Raw genomic sequence first — 19,963 nt, forward strand, 5'->3', positions numbered from 1 at the left:
CTCACTGTAACCTCCAACCCCTGGGCTTAAGTGATCCTCCTGCCTCAGCCTCCTGAAGAGCTAGGACCACAGGCATATGCCACCACACCTGGCTAATTTTTTTTTTTTTTTTTTTAATAGCCAAAGTCTCGCTATGTTGCCCAGACTGGTCTTGAATTGGTTTTGAACTCCTGTCCTGAAGTGATCCTCCTACTGTGGCCTCCCAAAGTGTTGGGATTATAGGCGTGAGCCCCTGCTCCCAGCTCATTTTCAGTTATTTTCCTCTGTGGGGCTGTTGCAGATACACATTCATGTCTTTTTTCTGAAACCCTAGGAGCCAGCTATGTTTTAGAAAGCAGAAGTTTTTGAATTTTAGAAAGATAATTATAGTTTATATACTCTACTGTGTGTAACCATTAGGGCCTTAAGTAGCATGCTGTAATTAAACATTATATTTCTGTAGCGAAGTATTTCAATATTCACCATGGAGGGAATAATGAAGACCATCAGAAACATCATCATTTTTTGTGTTGTGAAAAAAACTTTGAATTTTCAGTGCTTTATGGATTTAGGAATTAGAAAAAAGAGATTGTGGATCTGAACTTTCTAAAATCAGTGACAACTGAGTTTATATTTGCTTCTATTAATAGTTAACCTTGGTTAAAATATGGAGAAGACTTGCTTGTATGTTTTACACTTGCTGTTTCCTCACAGGACAAGTACCTTCACACGAATTGTTTGGCAGCTTTAGCAAATATGTCAGCACAGTTTCGTTCTCTCCATCAGTATGCTGCCCAGAGGATCATCAGGTAAACATGAACTTTAAAAGAAATACTGATTTGCTTCCGGTTGAGCTATTAAGATGGATACTCTGGTGGTTCCATTTTAAATGTAACCTGTGAGGACTACCACATTTTCCTACTTAATTTTTATCACCTTCTTGTTTTGTTAAAAATAATTTGTTCTGTTTTGTTTTCTAACCTAACTTTTTGATCAAAGTTAATTGTATTTATGTACAATCTTTTTATAAAATGTAATTTTAAGTGTAATGTTGTTAGTTTTTTAGAGGAGCAGGTATATTTCTTAGTAATGTAAATTAAATATGAATGTATTTGATGAGCATTTTATAGAGCATCACAATATACTTTTAAGGATTTATCTGTGTGCGTTTTAGAGAATGTTTATAGCAGTTCACCCGTGTATTAGTTTCCTATTGTTGCCATAACAAATTACCAAAAATTAGTGGTTGAAAGCACAAATTGGTCATTTTAAAATTCTCTAGTTTAGAAATCCACCATGGATCTCATTAGGCTAAAACTGAAACAGAGCTACGTTTCTGTCTGTAGGCTGTAAAGAAGAATCTGTTTCCATGCCTCTTCTAGTGGTTGGAGGCTGCCTGCATTCCTTGGCTCATGGCCCCTTCCTCTTATCAAAGCCAGCAACAGTAGATTGTTGAGTCCTTCTCATACCTCATCACTCTGACCTCTTCTTGTGGTTCCCTCTTCCACGCTGAGGACTCTTGTGATTTCCTGGACCCTTCCTGATCCAGGATTATCTTCCCATCTCAAAGCCAGAATCATAATCATAAGGTCCCTTTTGCCATGTAAGGTAACAGTCATAAGTCCATGGGATTAGGATGTGAACATTTTTGAGGGAGCCATTATTCTGTCAGCCAGAAACCCTTGTCTCTTCCCCACCCACTGCCAAAGACATGACTTTTTTTTCTTTCTTTTTTTTTTTTTTTTGATGGAGTCTCGCTCTTTTAGGCTGGAGTGCAGTGGTGCGATATCGGCTCACTGCAAGTTCCATCTCCTGGGTTCACATCATTCTCCTGCCTCAGCCTCCCAAGTAGCTGGGACTACAGGGGCCCGCCACCACACCTGGCTAATTTTTTTTTTTTTTTGTATTTTTAGTAGAGACGGGGTTTCACCATGTAAAGACATGACTTTTAAGGGTAGGAAAGCTAACTAACCAGTCATGAGTGAGTATCATTGCAGGACTTGTTAATATATGGGGGTACTTTTTTGACTTCCTGTAGGATGTTCGGTATTGTCCAAGTAGCTCTCAAATAGAACCTCAGTGAAGTCATATTGTTTCCTTTAATTTTTACTTTTGGGGCAATGCAGGGTTTTTCTTCTCCCCCCCCTCCCCCCCAGACAGGGTCTCACTCTGTCACCCAGGCCTGGCTAATTTTTGTATTTTTAGTAGAGACAGGGTTTCACCATGTTGTTCAGGCTGGTCTCAAACTCCCAACCTTGTGATCCGCCCACCTCAGCCTCCCAAAATGCTGGGATTACAGGCATGAGCCACTGCGCCTGGTCTTTTCTTGTTTTTTTTAAGAGACAGGGTTTCACTCTTTCAAGCAGGCTGGAGTGCAGTGGAGCAACCATAGCTCATGGAAAGCTCAAACTCCTGGGTTCAAGAGATCCTCCTGCCTCAGCCTGGTCATGTGGTTTTGACCATTCAGTTTTGTTTAGCAGTCATTGGTGGTGATCACAACAGCATATCACTTTTAAGCGCTGATCTCACATTCTATTCATTGTTTAGGCATTGATTGACCTGGGCTCATTTTTAAGTTACTCAAAATTAAGTTGTCTGTTTATCTTCAAAATTTAGTAGAGGATATTTTGCGTTGACTCACTATTTAATTTATGTCTCGTCTTAATACATTCCATTAGATTGTTTTTTGGGTTTGTACTTTAGAGATCATCTAGTTGGCTGACATTGGACTAATGTGAACTTCACTATTTAAAGTAAACATAGAGATCTCCTCCTACCTTGAAGTTTTTCAGGTATTCTGAAGAGCCTTTAGTTTCCAGGAGTTAACCTTTGTCACCATGCTTTATTTCACCATAACAGAGTTAATGATTTCTGTGCTGCTTTGTAGGCTGTTTTCCTGTTTATGTGCAGTTTTATAACGGTTTCATGAAGATTTCATTACACAGTTAACTTTTCTCAAATGACAAATGAACATTTAGCTTGTTTGATATGAAAATGCCAAATTGGCTAGGCGTGGTGGCTCACGCCTGTAATCTCAGCACTTTGGGAGGCCGAGGCAGGTGGGTCACGAGGTCAGGAGATCGAGACCATCCTGGCTAACACGGTGAAAGCCCGTCTCTACTAAAAATACAAAAAAGTAGCCGGGTGTGGTGGTGGGCGCCTGTAGTCCCAGCTACTCGGGAGGCTGAGGCAGGAGAATGGCGTGAACCCCACAGGCGGAGCTTGCAGTGAGCCAAGATCACGCCACTGCACTCTAGCCTGGGCAACAGAGTGAAATTCTGTCTCAAAAAAAAAAGCCAAATTAGCTGGTTGAGAATTTAAGTTCTGATAAAATGCATTAAGTACGATTAAATATTTTTGAGATGCAAAAAAATTCTAGTTGGGAAAAATGTATATTAAAACACTGTGCCCAAGTTTTAATCTGTGATGACAAAAGTAGAAAATAAACCAATCATATTTGAAGAAATAAGAAACATAGTTTAGATTTGTGATCTGAGAATATTTAGATTGTGATCATCAATAATGAGTAGTGCTTTACTTCATTTTAATAGATTTTTAGGTAGCATAATATGAGTAAGGAACTATGTTAAGCAATGCAAGAAGTATCAAAAGAAATAATAAAGATTCTTGCCCTCAAGAAGCTTGCAATTCAGTAGGAGGAATAAGACCAGGACCAATCTTTGCATATATATGATACAAGGATCCTTTATACAGCAGAATGTTATATGAAATATATATTATTATATCCTAATATTATAATGAAAGAAAAATTGCTATGGAGGGGGTGAATGGCTGGTTCCAAGAAGGGTGAGAATGCTTCTCGTTGAAAGATTAGGCAGGGTGGCTAGAGAAAGATGACATGATAGATAAGAGAGACTGGCGTGATACAGCAATCATCAGCTACAACAAACTGAAGCAAAACAAGAGGGTGTATGGTGAGAGAGCATGATTTATATGTAGAAAATAACCAGTTTCATGGAACTGGCATGCTGTGGACCTCTATTGGGTTTATAGGTGAGAAGCCTGAAAGGAACAGCTGGGGCCATGTTGTTTGATATGAAAATGCCAAATTGGCTAGGCGTGGGTGGGACTCACAGTTTAGAATAATCCAAAGGAATGGAGAGAAAAGAAGGTCTTTTCTTAATAACAAAAAAAAAAATAAAGTATGATTGAATGAGTTTATAAGTGGATTTTGAAGAAAAGAATTTAAGGTAAACATTTTGAGTCACTTCTTTGAGCAGATGATAGTATCATGGTCTGTTTGTCACACTGAGGGAAGTGTAGTTCTACCCAGCTCCCACATGCTGCCAACACTTTTCTTGTTCAAGGACCACATTTGAGTAGCTGGCGTGGACCAGAGCATCGTGTCACACAGGAGGGCGCTTGTTGGAAATATAGAGTGTAGGTGTGGCTTTTGACCTACTGGATCAGAGTCTTCTTTTTAACAAGATCCCCGGATGATTTGCATCCACATTAAAGTTTAGAAAACACTTTGAGTTTTTGCCTGGAAATCATTATGTATTTCCTGAGAAAACATTTGTCTTGAGCTGGAAATGGGAGCCAGCTTTTTTGTACTTTGAGGTAACTCATTTTCTACTAAATATTTGTGTTTAGGGTATAGAAATGTATGATAAGGGATGCATAACAAAAACTGTTTAGATACCCAGAAGGTATTACAGCAGTACAACTCAGAATTCACCAGACTCTCTAGTAACTGCTTCAAGTGAGAAGTAAGCAGTTTTCATATACATGATTCCTAAATCCTCTTTTAGAAAGAGACTACACAATTTGATATTTGCCAGATGCAAAAACTTAGAAGAGTCAGTATTTCACATTATCTTCAACAAAATGCAAAACAGATAACATGTTACATTGCTATGAAAGGATGTGGATAAAGCTTTGAGAAGCCGTCTTAGCTGGACATAAATGTAAGGAATTATTTCTTACAGTGCCTAGGCCGTTGCTCATATTTAATGACAATGTATCTTCTACAGACTCTTGGTGTTCTAGGAGAATCACAGATCTAATTTGAGTTTTGCTCGATATGTAAGTCTTTTGGATGTGCTGTAAGGGTGCATATTTGCTGTGTTCTTTATTTAGGATTATGAGGTTATTCAATTTCAAGACATTTATAAAGAGCAGATTATATGCAAGGGATTGCTCTGGGTTAGAAAGATATCATTTACTTCCAGCCCTTAAGACTGTCCCTTATTGTCTTTCATGTCCCTCCACTGGCTGTTTCCTCTGGCTTCTCCTTCACCGTTTGCTTAACAGGTAGTTTCCTCTAGTATCTCATTCTGTCTCGTTTTCTTCTGTCTTTACACATTTTCTCTGGGAGATCACATATATGTCAGTGACTTTACATACTGTCATTTGTATACTGAAAATCTCTTGATATGGTTAGGCTTTGTGTCCCTACCCAAAATCTCATCTTGAGTTGTAATCCCCATAATCCCCACATGTGAAGGGAGAGAACAGGTGGAGGTAATTGAATCATGGGTGCAGTTTCCCCCATGCTGTTCTCATGATAGTGAGTCTCACAAGATCTGATGGTTTTATAAGGGGCTCTTCTCCCTTGGCTGTGCCACTCTTCTCCCTGCCACTTTGTGAAGAAGGTGCTGTGCTTCTCCTTCACCTTCTGCCATGATTGTAAGTTTCCTGAGGTCTCCCCAGCTGTGCTGAACTGTGAGTCAATGAAACCTCTTAACTTTATAAATTACCCAGTCTCATGCAGTTCTTTTTTTCTTTTTAAGACAAGTCTCACTCTGTTGGCCAGGCTGGAGTGCAGTGGTGCAATCTCAGCTCACTGCAACCTCCGCCTCCCAGGTTCAAGCCATTCTTCCGCCTCAGCCTCCCAAGTAGCTGGGATTACAGGTAGGTGCTTGCCACCACACCTGGCTAATTTTTGTATTTTTGGTAGAGATGGGGTTTCACCATGTTGGCCAAGCTGGTCTTGAACTCCTGGCCTCAAGTGATCTGCCCACCTTAGCCTCCCAAAGTGCTGGGATTACAGGTGTAAGACACTGCGCAAGCCTCAGGCAGTTCTTTATAGCAGCGTGAGAACTGACTAAAACACCACCCAAGTTTAAATTCATAATCTAGATCTTTCTCCTTCACTGTACTGGCAGACGGTACAATGTAGAGGATATATAGCAGCGTGAGAACTGACTAAAACACCACCCAAGTTTAAATTCATAATCTAGATCTTTCTCCTTCACTGTACTGGCAGACGGTACAATGTAGAGGATAAGCACATAGCCTCTGGAGCCAGACTGCCAGGGTTTGAGATTTCAGCTCTAGAACTTTACTACCTGTGGAACCTTGGTGATGATATTCTTTACCTTCTCTGTGCAGCAGTTTCCCATCTGTAAGATGGGAGTGGCAGTAGCTGCTATCTCAAAGGATTATGGTGAGAATGAAGTGCATTGACATTTGTAAAAGGCCTAGCACATAATTTGCCCCGAGTAAGCTTTAGCTGGCTAAGCACCAACTCCACTAGGTTCACTACCTGGGTATCCCATGCTTACTTCAGACTTTCATTATGTTTAAAACTGAACTCATTTTCAAACCTGCTCTTCCTTTTAAATCCCCTATCCTAGGTAATGGCGCTCACCATGGTCACCCAAATTGCCAAGCCAATTCTGTAACTTTTCTGCCTTTCTCTCAAATTCTCTTACTGGACCCTGAAGTTGTACCTAACTCTGCCATTGTCATTTGCATGTGAATGCTCTTCCCTTTCTCCATGGCTGCTGTCTTGGTTCACATGTGTATCGTCTTCACCCACACTATGCCAGTAGTCTAACTGGGTCTTTTTGCCTCCCTACTCAACCCTGCACACTGCTGTATTCATTGGAAAAGCAAATCTCATCTTATTGCTTCCTTTGCTTAAAAACATTAAATGGCTTCCTATTGTTATTAGGTTAAAAATCTGACCTGTGCTCTTCACTGGGGTGATTTTGCCCCCCAGGGAACATTTGACAATACGTGGAGATTTCGTTGTTGTTGCTGAAACTGGGAAAGAGGTTGCTACTGACATCTAGTGGGTAGAGGCCAGAGATGTTGCTAAACATTCTGCAGTGCACACGACAGCCCCCACAAGAAAGCATTACCCAACCCAGGATGGCAGTACTATCAAGGCTGAGCAACCCTTTCTTAAAATGACAGTCTGGGCCCTGCCCTTTGCCCTTCATCTTCAGTTGCCATTTGCCATGTACCCACTGCTTCTGCTTTCCTGAATCATTACTGAAAGTTCCTTGCTCTTTCCCAGCTATACTGCTGAATCTGGATAAATGTGGTCTGGAACTAGAAAAAAGTTGAGGCGGTTCTTTGTATCACCTCTTTTTTTCTGTAGATGTTTCTTTTTCAACCAGCTTCCCACCCCTTTATTCTGTGTCTTTTATCTTGAACCTGCAGTGGCTTCTTCAACTTGCTGAGGCCTCCCCAGTTCAGCTCCTAGGCCTTTTATTTGGACCAAGTTGCTGCTAACATAGTTGTTTCATATTCCCCATTCTTCAGACTACAAAGAGAAAGAACCCATTTGGCTCTATTCATCTCTTCATAGCAGACCATGGATCACTGTCAGTTTCTGGCCTAGGGGCTAGTTACTGGGGCTAGAGCAGGAAGGAAAGCCCTGGGAAAGGAGAAAGTTACATGTTAGAAGATCTGGCTATGGTTACCTGGCTTCTTTTAGTAGTAGGTGTGGGAAAGATAGAACTTCCAAGTCTTGACCTGTCCAGTGTAGGTGCTTATGACATACTGGCCTGGTCTGGAGCTGCAAGTCCTGTTGCTTAAGCAGAGTAATAATTACTGGAGGTAAAAGACTTATTTTATATTTCTTTGCATTACTTTACAGAGAGTCGCTCTCTGTAGGCACACAATAGACTTTTAATAAATGCTTAGTGACTGATTCTTAGAAGATGGGCTGGCATCTGGAATTTAAACTTAGTTCCGGCACCCACTATTCTGAGACTTCGTGCAAGTTGATTAGCATCTGGCTATGTTTTGCAGATATCTGCTGCCGCTTGAAACTAGTGAAGGTGATGATCTGGTGTCCATAAGATGCTTTAGACAGTGCCACACACTGTTGAAAGCTTTCTGGGTTTTCACACCTCTTGAGAATAAAGTAATACAAAATATAGATTAGCTTTGAATTAAAACAATTTTATGAGAGCAATACAGTTATTTCTGATAAAATTTGATCATGCAATTTAAGAATTTTAAAATTCTCAAATCCATGACTTACGCTTTCACTTTTTCTCACAGCCATCAGGAGTGAGTGTATACACTTCAGATTTTAAGTGTATGGTTGTGTAACTTCCGTGTAGTCTCAAGCTGGTATTTTATGTGAGCTGCCTTTTCCTGCCCTGCACACGCAATGACACATATTTTAATCACCCAGCATTTTTTTGAAGACTACAAAACACAAGTTGATTGTTGAACTCTGTGGTCAGCTCCTCTATTTTCGGCAAATAAGGTATTTTTTTTCCATGAGCCATTCAGGCTCATGGAATTAAAGAAAAAAAGACAATTTGCCGCCAGCCTTCATTTAAATAATTATTTAATATTAACTTACCCCAATAGGCTTCCTCACTTCTGTTCCCACTGAATTAAGTTTTCATGGGTTTTTTTTTCTCAAACGTAAAGGGGAATATTAATAAGCAAATTGACCTGTTTGTTGGGATGAATTTATAATACACACACACACATGCACAGTTCAAATATGTAATATAATGTATGGTTATGATATTTTAGAAATATTGCCTTATTTTTTAAAAAGTCCATTTAATGATACATTTATACCTGCCATTCCCCGCGTCTCAACACTTATCTCTCTTGTGTTACATTTAAGACTAGTTGAAGTCTGGAGGTTTAGACAGTCAAGGGTATTGACTCTTCACAGCTGGTAAGTGGCTGTCCCAGGTTTGTCCAGATCAAAAGCTTGGCTCACTCCAAGAATGGTAGAATACTCCTTCTGAGAGTGACTCACTCACCATGAGACCATGGATCCACACTCCTGCGATTTATCTGGAAGAGACAGTTCTCTGCAATCTAAGGTAGCCGTGCCCTTGGTGGTCATGCAATTTGCTTTCCCCCAGCCCCGATTCCACCTGCCTCCCAATCTGGCTAAGCACCTAAAGTTATAGTAGCAAAGACAGGAAGGTCTTTTCCATTTTTTAGAACTGACATGTTTGAGACAGGTATGGATGTGTTCAGGTATTACAATACATGGTATGTGGAAATTATCCTGGAAAAGAGGATAAGAACTGTGTGTCTTTTAGCCTGAGACAATAATATTTTTTATATCTAATCCTTGATATTAAATTTTATTTTTAATTTAATAAATACTTATGAATGCCTACCACTGCTGAAGTCCTCTTTAATTTGAGATATCTTGTGTTTTTATTGCAGACTAATGCCATTTGTTGTATCTAGAAATTAAGTGTTATAGTTGGTTTTATTTTTTTAAACTTTGATTTTATTTCAACCTCATTTTATTGTTAGCACTGTAGTCAAGAGATTATTTCTTTAGGGAGGGAATTATCTGATAGTAAGAGTTGTAACGAATAGTTCAGTTCTGTTTTCAAAACCTTGCTAAGTTATTTAACTTTTTTTTCATCTCTTGAATGAGGTATGATACCTACTTCATTTGAGTGATGTAAGAGTTAATGATGGCTTGTAAAGTCTTGCATCTCTGTTTTCTCTATTATAGTATTATCACATTTTTTAGATATTTTGAATCTAAAAATAAATCTGGATAATATCTCTACAAAAGAATTTATTGGTCTCTGCTAACATTGCTAGATTCTGATTCCCTGCCCGATGGATTTTCGAATTGCCTATATTCCCCAAATATTTTTCTAACAAAGAAAATGAAGATCTTACTGAACATAGAAGTTTTTAATAATTGTTTTATTGTAAATTGGTAGGAGATCTGAGCAATGGCTTGCAGTGGAAATACTTCTCTTAAATGTGTATGATTTCATTTTTAAAAGATAGAATTAGCTTGCTCTTGCCCAATGCCCAGGCAATAAAAAGGTTCCAGTTTCTTCATTCCTTTGGTCTTTGCTGATCCTTGTTTGATCTTGGCATAGCAGTAGCCAGGAAAGGAAGGAGGAATGTTTGTCTTGAAAATCTGGCTTCCTGTATTTCTTACAGCCAGTGGGACTTTGAAGGCAGCTAATTTTTTCAGGGAAATCTGGCTTGGTTTGCTTTTTTAGTTTAGTCATTTCTTAAGGAGTTACACTGAGAACATTAGGCAGCTTCTCTCTGAAAATTTATAAGTTTCCAGTAGAAAATTGTTGCCTCTTCAAAAAATTGCTAGTATTGTACAACAGGGTATCTTGGCAGACTTGATGGGACACATGAAAACTTCATAATTGGTTTAATTTCAGTTTAGACTGCTGGCACATTCAAAATGTCAGCTTTAAGGAAGCATGTCATGTGTTTATCAGATTTTTTATTTCTTATAAGTAAAGACCTTTGTGAGCAAAATTGCCACATAGCAAATTAAACTTTAAAATAACTTCCATAGAGCTTTATTGAACGTCACCATGATGTTACAGAGGTAACTGGGTGTGGTTCATACTTTGTTCTCTTAGTCATCAATTATTAAGCCTCCATAAGCCTATCTATTTTTATGAAGTTTGTAAGATTTTTACCTACTTTCAAGCTAACAAATTCACCTGCTACGATTTTGTAGATTCTGGTAGGACACTCAAGACTCCTGGGTCAGAGACAAAGGAGAGTTTGTTATTGTCCTTTTATTATATGTTTTTATTGTAAATTATTAGTCATAGCAGTAGTAGGAGCCAGAATACTCTTTTCTTGTGTGGTTCCCATACCCACAGGGCAACATAACAAGGGCCAGGTGACACCTGCAAGTGCAGTGGGTTGCAGTACAGGAGAGGAACCCAGAGCTTGGGAATCCCCAGTATTTTATAATAGCCTTCAAGCACACCTGCCCAACCTTTGCTTTGAAGGGAGACATCTTTAATATATTTGTTATCAAACTACTCTCTGCTCTAGAGAGAGACACTGTCTCTGTCTTCCAAGTCTGTTCACTCTACAAGCATCCATGCAAAGATAGCCCAGAGCAGAAGGCTGCTAATGCCTCTGCTTTTAAGATGTGCAAAACATGAGAGAGTGGGGAATTGTCTCCCAACACTCCTTACCTAGTTGTGAATTTCTGTTGCCACTGGAAAAACCTGTCATTGTTTCATTAAGATAGGGCAATAAAAGATCACAAGGCAAAGGCAAAATTAGAATAACTGAGAGGGTCTGTGTCTCACTGTGCACACGTTGTCTTGATAAACATCTTAACAGGAAACAGGGTTCAAGAGCAGAGAACCAGTCTGACTAGAATTTACAGGCTGGAATTTTCCAATCCTAGTAAGCCTGAGGGCACTGCAGGAGACCAGGGCATATTTCAGTCCTTATCTCAACCGCATAAGACAGACATTCCCAGAGCAGCCATCTGTAGACCTACCCCCTTGGAATGCATTCCTTCCCCAGGGTTGTTCCTTTCTGGGAAGAAAATTCAGCAATATTTCTCCTACTCGCTTTCTGCAAGAAGAAAAATATGGCTGTATTCTGCCCGACCCCGCAGGCAGTCAGACCTTATGGTTATCTTTCCTTGTTCCCTGAAAATCGCTGTTGTTCTGTTCTTTTTACAGATGCACTGATTTCATATTGTTCAAACACACATGTTTTGCAAACAATTTGTATAGTTAATGCAGTCATCACAGGGTCCTGAGGTGACATACATCCTCAGCTTATGGAGATGACGGGATTAAGAGATCAAAGTAAGACATGCATAAGAAATTATAAAAGTATTGATTGGGGAAGTGATAAATGTCCATGAAATCTTCATAATTTATGTTCAGAGATTGCAGTAAAGACAGGCATAATTAATTATAAAAGTATTAATTTTGGGAACTGACAAATGTCCATGAAATCTTCACAATTTATGTTCTCTGCCATGGCTTCAGCCAGTCCCTCCATTAGGGGTTCCTGACTTCCTGCAGCAGTCACCCAGTAATTATCAAAGGAAAAAGATCTTCCTTGTTAGAGGGCTCACAGCACCATGGCTTGTTCATGATGGCCCAGTAGGTATATGAACAAATGATGAAATTCTGATACTTGAATTGAGCTATAACAAATGGTTAATATCTACTGGCTATAGGTAAGGAGGAACCAGTGTACGTATAGACTACCTTGTTTTTGGTTTTTTTTCTTCTTCTTCTGCAAAGCTGGTATCTGTTACACACATACTGGATCCTGTGCAATTAGTTATTTGTGTTATCCAATAATATGAGTATTATTTATATTTTATAATGAAGAAACTAAATCTCAGAGAAGTAACTTGTCTATAGACAGTGACAACATTGGTATTTAAACCTGTGCCTGTGCTCTGTCTACAATACTGCACCACCTTCCTTTGCCAGTGCTTCTTGTAAGTGAAGTTTTAAATTAAAAACAAGTAATTTGTGTACTTGGTCATTTAATATAACACTTTACTTGGGGGCAGTTGTTGCCAACCTTTCTAAACATGTGATCCCCCTGTTGACATGTTTTTAAAAACCCATTGACTATCTTTCAGTAGTTACTGACTGAAAAGATTTGAGGGTGAACAGTGGGGTCCCAGACACCCTGTGATAGATAGTCTAAGCAGCTTTTCCCAATCGGAGTTCATGAGAAAATCAAGTCCAATGGAGAACCAGATGAGTGGGGATTTCCCCAGTTCTTTCAAGGGAGATAGTCATATGTAGCGAATACCTTCTAAACAAGTAGGAGAGAAGTTAGTTGATGACAAAACTTTTGCCTTCTTAGGAATCCTGGTTTAAAAGATCTGTGAGGCCTTCTGGGTTTGAGGTCCACTGGTTAAGAAAAATTACTGTAGGAACCCAATGTGACACTCCTGTTAATGATTTTTTTTAAAAAAAAAATCTAAAATATGCCTGCTTTAGTCAAACTTGAAGATCATATTGAAGCATGAGAGCATTTGTCTATTATTTATGAATAAACTTTCATGGACCCATTAGTCCTGGAAATTCAGAAGTATATACAACTCTGTCAAAACTTACTGCCTGATATTGATATAATAATGGTATCTTAGTACATAAGCCAATCAAAGACCTTCATATCATTATGAATTTCCAATTTAGGATCACTCAGTGTTAAATGAATCACTGAGATTCTAAGTATGTCCTCTGATAAACTAGAGAGACTGGTTCTATCAATGATTTCTTTTTTCCCTTTTTTTTTTTTGTTTTTTTTTTGAAACAGAGTCTCGCTTTGTCACCCAGGCTGGAGTGCAGTGGCACGACCTCAGCCCACTGCAACCTCCACCTCCCAGGTTCAAGTGATTCTCATGCCTCAGCTTCACAACGTAGCTGGGATTGTAGGCACATACCACCACACCTTGATAATTTTTGCATTTTTAGTGGAGACAGGGATTTACCATGTTGGCCAGGCTGATCTCAAACTCCTGGCCTCAAGTGATCCACCCTCCTCAGCCTCCCAAAGTGCTCATATTACAAGCGTGAGCCACCACGCCCAACCCTAATAATGATTTGTTCATGGCGTATTTTAAGCAAGAGTAGGTATTTAGGGGACATGTAATCATTTATCAGATATTTTCTGTGTGGCTACCATGTGTCAGACATCTCCAGGCATTGGCAATTCACACCATAGACTCGTGCTGCCTTCAGAGAGCTTATCATCTAGCAGGCTCTGCTTTTTACTGTGATGAAAGTGGGACATAGGAGAAGGCAGCCCGCTCATCTGAATATCACAAAAGCCTTACCAGTGAGATGATTGATGCTTAAGTTATACCTTGGAAGATGAGCAGGTCTCCTCTTTTAAATTAGCGAGGAGGCAGCTCTTTTCTCTGTCCATCTGGCTCTTGGCCCTTCCCTAGGCTTCCTTTAGAAACATTAGGTATAACTTGACGTTTTGGGATACACTTCCCTTTCAGTGACGTACAGAAGACGCAAAACTTCCTTCATCTGACTTGACTCCCACAAGGGGATGAAAATAAACTTTGTATTAAAATAAAACCCATCTAGAGGCTGTGTGTCAAGCTGACCTTCATCCAATTTTAATTTGTTTTCTTACTCAGGAAACTTTATTTTTCAATGTATATTACAGTTATCAGATGATTGAAATACTCAGATTACTTTATGTATTTTTATTGTTATTATCATTTTTTGAGATGGAGTCTCACTCTGTCAGACAGGCTGAAGTGCAGTGGCACTTCCCACTCAGCGCAACCTCCGCCTCCCAGTTTCAAGTGATTCTCATGCCTCAGCCTCCCGAGTAGCTGGGACTACAGGCATGCACCACCATGCTCAGCTAATTTTTTTGTATTTTTAGTAGAGACGGGGTTTCGCCATGTTGGCCAGGCTGGTCTCAAACTCCTGACCTCAGGTGATCTGCCTGCCTCGGCCTCCCAAAGTGCTGGGATTACACCCATGAGCCACTGCACCCAGCCCAGATTACTTTAAATTAGATCAGCAGTTCTCAGCAGCAGTGGAATGGTAGGGTGGGGTGAGAGCACGTGGAGTGTAACTCCAGGCAGCCCATCTGACTCATCTTTGCAGAAAGGCTCCTGAAGTACATGTGTGGTGCATGTTGTAGTGCTGGGAAAATGGTTGATAACTCGCAGTGTAGAAGGTGACTTATTGTAGAAACTGAATTTGTACGTTATTAAATTAACTACAGTCAGTGCATAATTATTTAGAAGCCTCAAATGAGTGATCAATTTTTTCCTTTTTAATTTTAAAAACTGGAAACATGTTTGAAGAGAATTATATAATGAAACTTCAGATTCTCAGCACCTACCTTCGGCAGATACCAATTCTTGCCAAACTTTATTTCATTTATTTCCCCACCTCTTCCTCCCTACCCTGGATTATTTGGAAGCAATTCCTGACATCATTTTATCTGTCAGAATTGCATTATGTAAAGAGGTACATTTTTATGAATATCCATTTATGATTTGGTCCCTCTACAAGTGGTGGAGAGAAAAATAAAATCAGGTTACCACCATCTTCCAAAACATGGAAATTAGCCATAGTTTTGGTCCTTAGTCATTTAGAACCTGATTCAATTCAGGACTTACTCTATCACTCGTAATCCTAGTCAGTGTTGTATGGACACTCTCTTATTTAATTGTAACTCTAGCCATCTATAAGGTACAGAATTTCTGTTTAAGAGATGAGGAGACTGAGACTCAGCCTGAGATTTCCAAGGTCATCTAGCTCTTAGTGTGGTGGAGCTGAAATTGAAATCCAAGTTTGACCCTAGCCTGGAAATGTTCTTTTTGGCAGACATGACATTGATAAAACTGAAAAGGATAGACAGACATCATCTAACATATACCTGCACTCAGAGTCTCAGTTGTGAATGAGTAGAATGTCGACTATATAAAGTTTCTATGCAGTCTTGGATCACTTCTGTGCGTTGATTCTCAAAGTGTGTTCTGTGGGCCGCAGAGGGTCCATGGAGTCTAGTCTAAGCCTTTTATAATAAGACATCATTTGCCATTTCCACTGTGCTGACATTTGCATCAAGGGTACAATAGCAAACTTGGGGTAAAACTGCTGAGACCTTAGCACAAATCAAGTGGTGCCTAACTGTACTAGTATTCACTATATTTTCCACAACCACACACATATTTGCGGTAAAATAAAAGCCATCTTCACTGAAAAATGTCCTTGGTGAAATAGTAAAAATGATTAGTTGTTATAAATCTTGACCCTTGAGTACATCTTTTTGATATTTTCTGTGATAAAACTAGAAGCTCACATAATGCACTTCTACTGTATACTGGGTTCCAGTGATTGTCTTGAGGAAAAGCAGGTGTGTGATGGAGTTGTGAGCTGAACTAGCCACTTTTCTGATGGAATAGCATTTTTACGCTAAAGAACATGAGACAGTCTTGGCAGAGAGGAAACTGCCAGAGTTGGTTGCTAATAAAGTTTTCAAGTCAAAATTAAAATTTTGACTTATATTCGACTTATATTTGGCATCATGAGTTTGACAACTTCCCAATAATTTAGACTTTTGTTATAACATCAATGATGTTAATAAATGTGGATTTTAAAAAATATTATTTGATGAAATGTGTCTACATTTGGAAGATCTGCATAATTCAGTGAACCAGTATCTCTCAAATGACTGAAGGAGCTTTTTCACTAACTGTATTAGTGTTAACATGTAATGTGTTTATGATTAAATTTAAATGAATTCGTAAATATTTAATATTTTTCTCAGTTTTAATATCTATCAGTATAACTGACATATGAAAAAGTTCTTTGGGGTTCTCATTAATATTTTTAAGAGTTGAACTGGGCCCTGAGAGAAGTGTAAGAGCCAGCACTCTAATGCCCTTTCAGGATGAGGTAGGTAGAGTGGATGTGAGCATGTCTGTGTTACAGAGGTCACTGTATATACTTTTAAATATCTACTATTTCTGAATTAATTATACCTTTACTTCCTTCCATCAGTATAATCAATATTTAACTACATTTGTATTATTCATGCTTCCATTTAATAAATATTTATTGAGAACATAGTTATCAGATGTTGGAAGATAAGGGGTATACAGAATATATAAATCATGTTTATTCTCTGTAAGAGCTCATGGTCTCTATCCTAAAAAGTCTTAAGATGGCAGTGTTACTGTACTAAATTGCCTTTTAAGTTTATTGCTTATCTTGCCCGGGTGTGGTTATGAAATAAATTTGTTGCTGTTGTCTATTTCTGTGTAACAAACTACCCCAAAACTTAGTGGCTTAAAACAACAATTTGTAATGACCTCCACAGGGCTTTGGGTTGATTGCTTAGCTAAGTGATTATCTACTTGAGGTCTCTTGTTTGCCATCACAGAACAGCTGGGCTGGCTGTCCAGTGTGGTGTCATCTCAACGCTGGCAGTTGATGCTAGCTGGGAGATGTGTTGAGGTGTTGCCTGGAACACCTCAGTTCTTCTCCTTGTGACCTTGCTATGAAGCTTGGCCTCTTCACTACACCGTAGGCAGGTCCCCAAGAGGGGACATCCCAAGAGTGACAAAAACTGTAAGGTTTCTTACGGGCTAGCTCAGCTATCCCTGAATGTTATGTTTTATTGGTCAAAAGCATGTCACGAGACCAGCCCAGATACAAGAGGAAAGAACCACAGAAGGGCATAAATGCTGGGAGATGTGGTTCATTTGTGGCCATCTTTGGATACTAGCAGCCGCAAGACTGCTAGAAATTAAGTTTTATAAATTATTGCTTATTGTAGCTGGGAAAATGAAAACTTTCATTCTTAAGATCAACATCCAGGCTTCTGTTCAAAATAGAAAATTTAAGCTGAATCCATTCAAATGCTATTCTTTGCATTTTTTTCCTTTAATTTACATTTGACATTAATATCATCTCCCAGACTTTTGCCTTTAGTTTCTTTTGTTGAGCAGGAAATGCCCACTATCTAGTAGAGGTGTCTTTATAGTCAGAATGGAAGAGAAGCAAGTGCAGAGTTCCTGTATGATGCATGTTCATGTGGCTGCACTTGCTGTCCACTGAATTGTTGATATTGACCAAATCTTGTCTTTAGTCTGAGAAAATGTACGGCTGTGTTATCTTGTGGTAATGTGGCGGGCTGGATATTCACTCTGACAATAACAGCTCAAGTTCTATACAAGAGAGGCCGAGGGGCAGCATGTGGAGGGTGGAGTCTGAAGGTTGTTTGCAAGTCCCATTTAAACAGCATTCACAGTATCTCCAATTTGATTATATATTCACAGTGGCTTGGAGATCTGGCTGGAGGAAATTTTTTTCTTTTTCTTTTTTTTTTTTTTTTTTTGAGACGGAGTCTCACTCTGTCATCCAGGCTGGAGTGCAATGGCATGGTCTCGGCCCACTGCAACCTCTGCTTCCTGGGTTCAAGTGATTCTGCTGGAGGAAATTTGATGGGGGATGCTTTGGCTAAAGCTCCCCCTTGGTGGTGCTGTTGCACTATTAACTTCCAAAGAAAACATCTTTTTTGTTGCTCTTTTTTTAAAGCAAACATTTTATTGGACGCTAAGGTGCACCAGGCTCTGTGCTAGGCTTAGGGGAACTAATACACAGTTAATATCCTTATAGTCTAATCCTGGCTATTAACTTTCTTAACATCAAGAGTGAAGAAATAATATTAATACATAGCTAATTAATTCAAGCCAGATCCATTGCTGCATGTAGACACTATGGAGGCAGTAACCAATTTGCCTAAAGACGATGCATTCACAAATTTCACAGTTTTAAAGGTTACATAAAGGGGTATCCCATAGCCCTTAAATATAGTTAAAAATGCACAGTTCCACTCTGATAAGAAAATTGCAGTTTAAAACTTCACTGACATGCTGTTTTTCACCTATCAGATTAGAAAAATCTGTTTTCCAGGTTATGTGGAAACAGACCGTCTCAAAATTTTCTGGTTGAAGTGTAAATTGGTACAACTCCTATGAAGAATGTAGTAATATCTATCCAAATTTCAAATAACGTCACCCTTTGACCCAACAATACTACATGCATTTGTGCAAAATGACAATGTACTAGTTTATTTTGGGAGTTTTTTATAATAGCAAAAGATTAGGAACAACTCAAATATCCACCAATAGAAACCTACTTAAATATAGTACATTGATCTAATAGCGTGCAGCTGTGAAAAAAAAAAAGTAAGGTACTGATGGAAGGCCCTTTCAGATGTATTATGTGAAAAATACAAGACATGGAATAATACATGTAGTATGTAATTAGTGTAGGGGAAAATAATATATGTTTGCATTTATCTTGTTTACATGCAGAAACTTTGGAAGGATACATAAGAAACTGATAAAAGTGGTTATGGGGTGGGAGGAGAGCTAGCCTTTTCACTGTGTATGTTTTTCTTCTCATCTCTTACCATGTAAGCACCAAAGGGGCAGTGATCTTTATTTTTTTCACTAATGGTATCCTTATAACAATACATGGCACATAAATATTTTTAGAAAAAATGATTCAAAAATAACTCAAAGAACAAAAGCAACATAAGCTGATTACAAAAAATATAGACAAACTTGAAACTATTAATATAACATCTGCTTCCAGGTAATCCTTAAATTGATGTCTTGGTGGATAACACTCTAGATAATTTTCTACTCATATGTATGCAATTAAAAAAAAAAACAAAACAGTTTTATAGGCATTTTCCATAATCGGTTTTCAAAGATACATGACCTCAAAATATCATTGAATTTATCCAGTTAAAATTGCTAATGCTATATATTAGGACATTTAGGTTGTTTGTGTATATGCATGTCAAGATACATACAAACAGCTCTGGGAAGAAAATATTCATTCATGCATCAGAGACAGTGTATGACAGTATGAACACTGGAATGAGAGACCAGCCTCCATTTCTTGCCAGCCGTGTGATCTTGGGAAGTTACCTAACCTTTCAGTGTGTACAGTCCTTTAGTACTTGTCTCCTAAAGTGATCCCTGGGGTCACAAGCAGGAGACCCTTATGGATAATTTGCTTAATAAAATTGAGCATGAAGATACCTGGATGAGCAACTGCAGGAGAGTTTCTCTCTTCAAGGGAGTAGGGCTAGGTGAACTGCTCCCAGATCATGTGTGTCTTGAGCTTCGTTAAGCAATAAGGAAAAGGATTCAAAGTCTAGCGGGAGCAAGTTCAAGATGAGGGACCACTGATTCCTTAGTTCACCTTGTTAAGTTATATTTGCAAAGAGCAGATGGTTTGGACTGATCTGACTCTCACGTGCATGTTGTTTTCATCCTCTACCTCAGAGGCTAGGAGTTCTGCAGGCCTGGCTCCTACGGAGTGGCCTTTTGGGAGCAAGTTCACGTTTTCCCATTTACTTACATTGTTTTCTTTAAAAGACTTTGTTTTCATTTCTCAATGTAAATTGGCACTTGGAATTCACCTCTGCCTATTTCCCTTCCTGAATCTTGCCATTT

The 19,963-nt window shown here is 38.9% G+C and overlaps 1 protein-coding gene across 5 annotated transcripts in view; it reads left to right on the top strand.

Moving 5' to 3' along the window:
- Nucleotides 1-19,963, top strand: part of DYM (dymeclin) — a 416,736-nt gene that overhangs the window by 209,598 nt on the left and 187,175 nt on the right. For all 5 annotated transcript variants that reach the window (XM_031934503.1, XM_026455157.1, XM_026455155.1 and 2 more), the window contains exon 13: nucleotides 694-788. In XM_031934503.1, the coding sequence (XP_031790363.1) occupies nucleotides 694-788 (95 nt within the window). The remainder of the gene's footprint in view (nucleotides 1-693; nucleotides 789-19,963) is intronic.

The sequence above is a fragment of the Piliocolobus tephrosceles genome, chromosome 18, assembly GCF_002776525.5.
Source record: "Piliocolobus tephrosceles isolate RC106 chromosome 18, ASM277652v3, whole genome shotgun sequence".
NCBI classification, from domain to species: Eukaryota; Metazoa; Chordata; class Mammalia; order Primates; family Cercopithecidae; genus Piliocolobus; species Piliocolobus tephrosceles.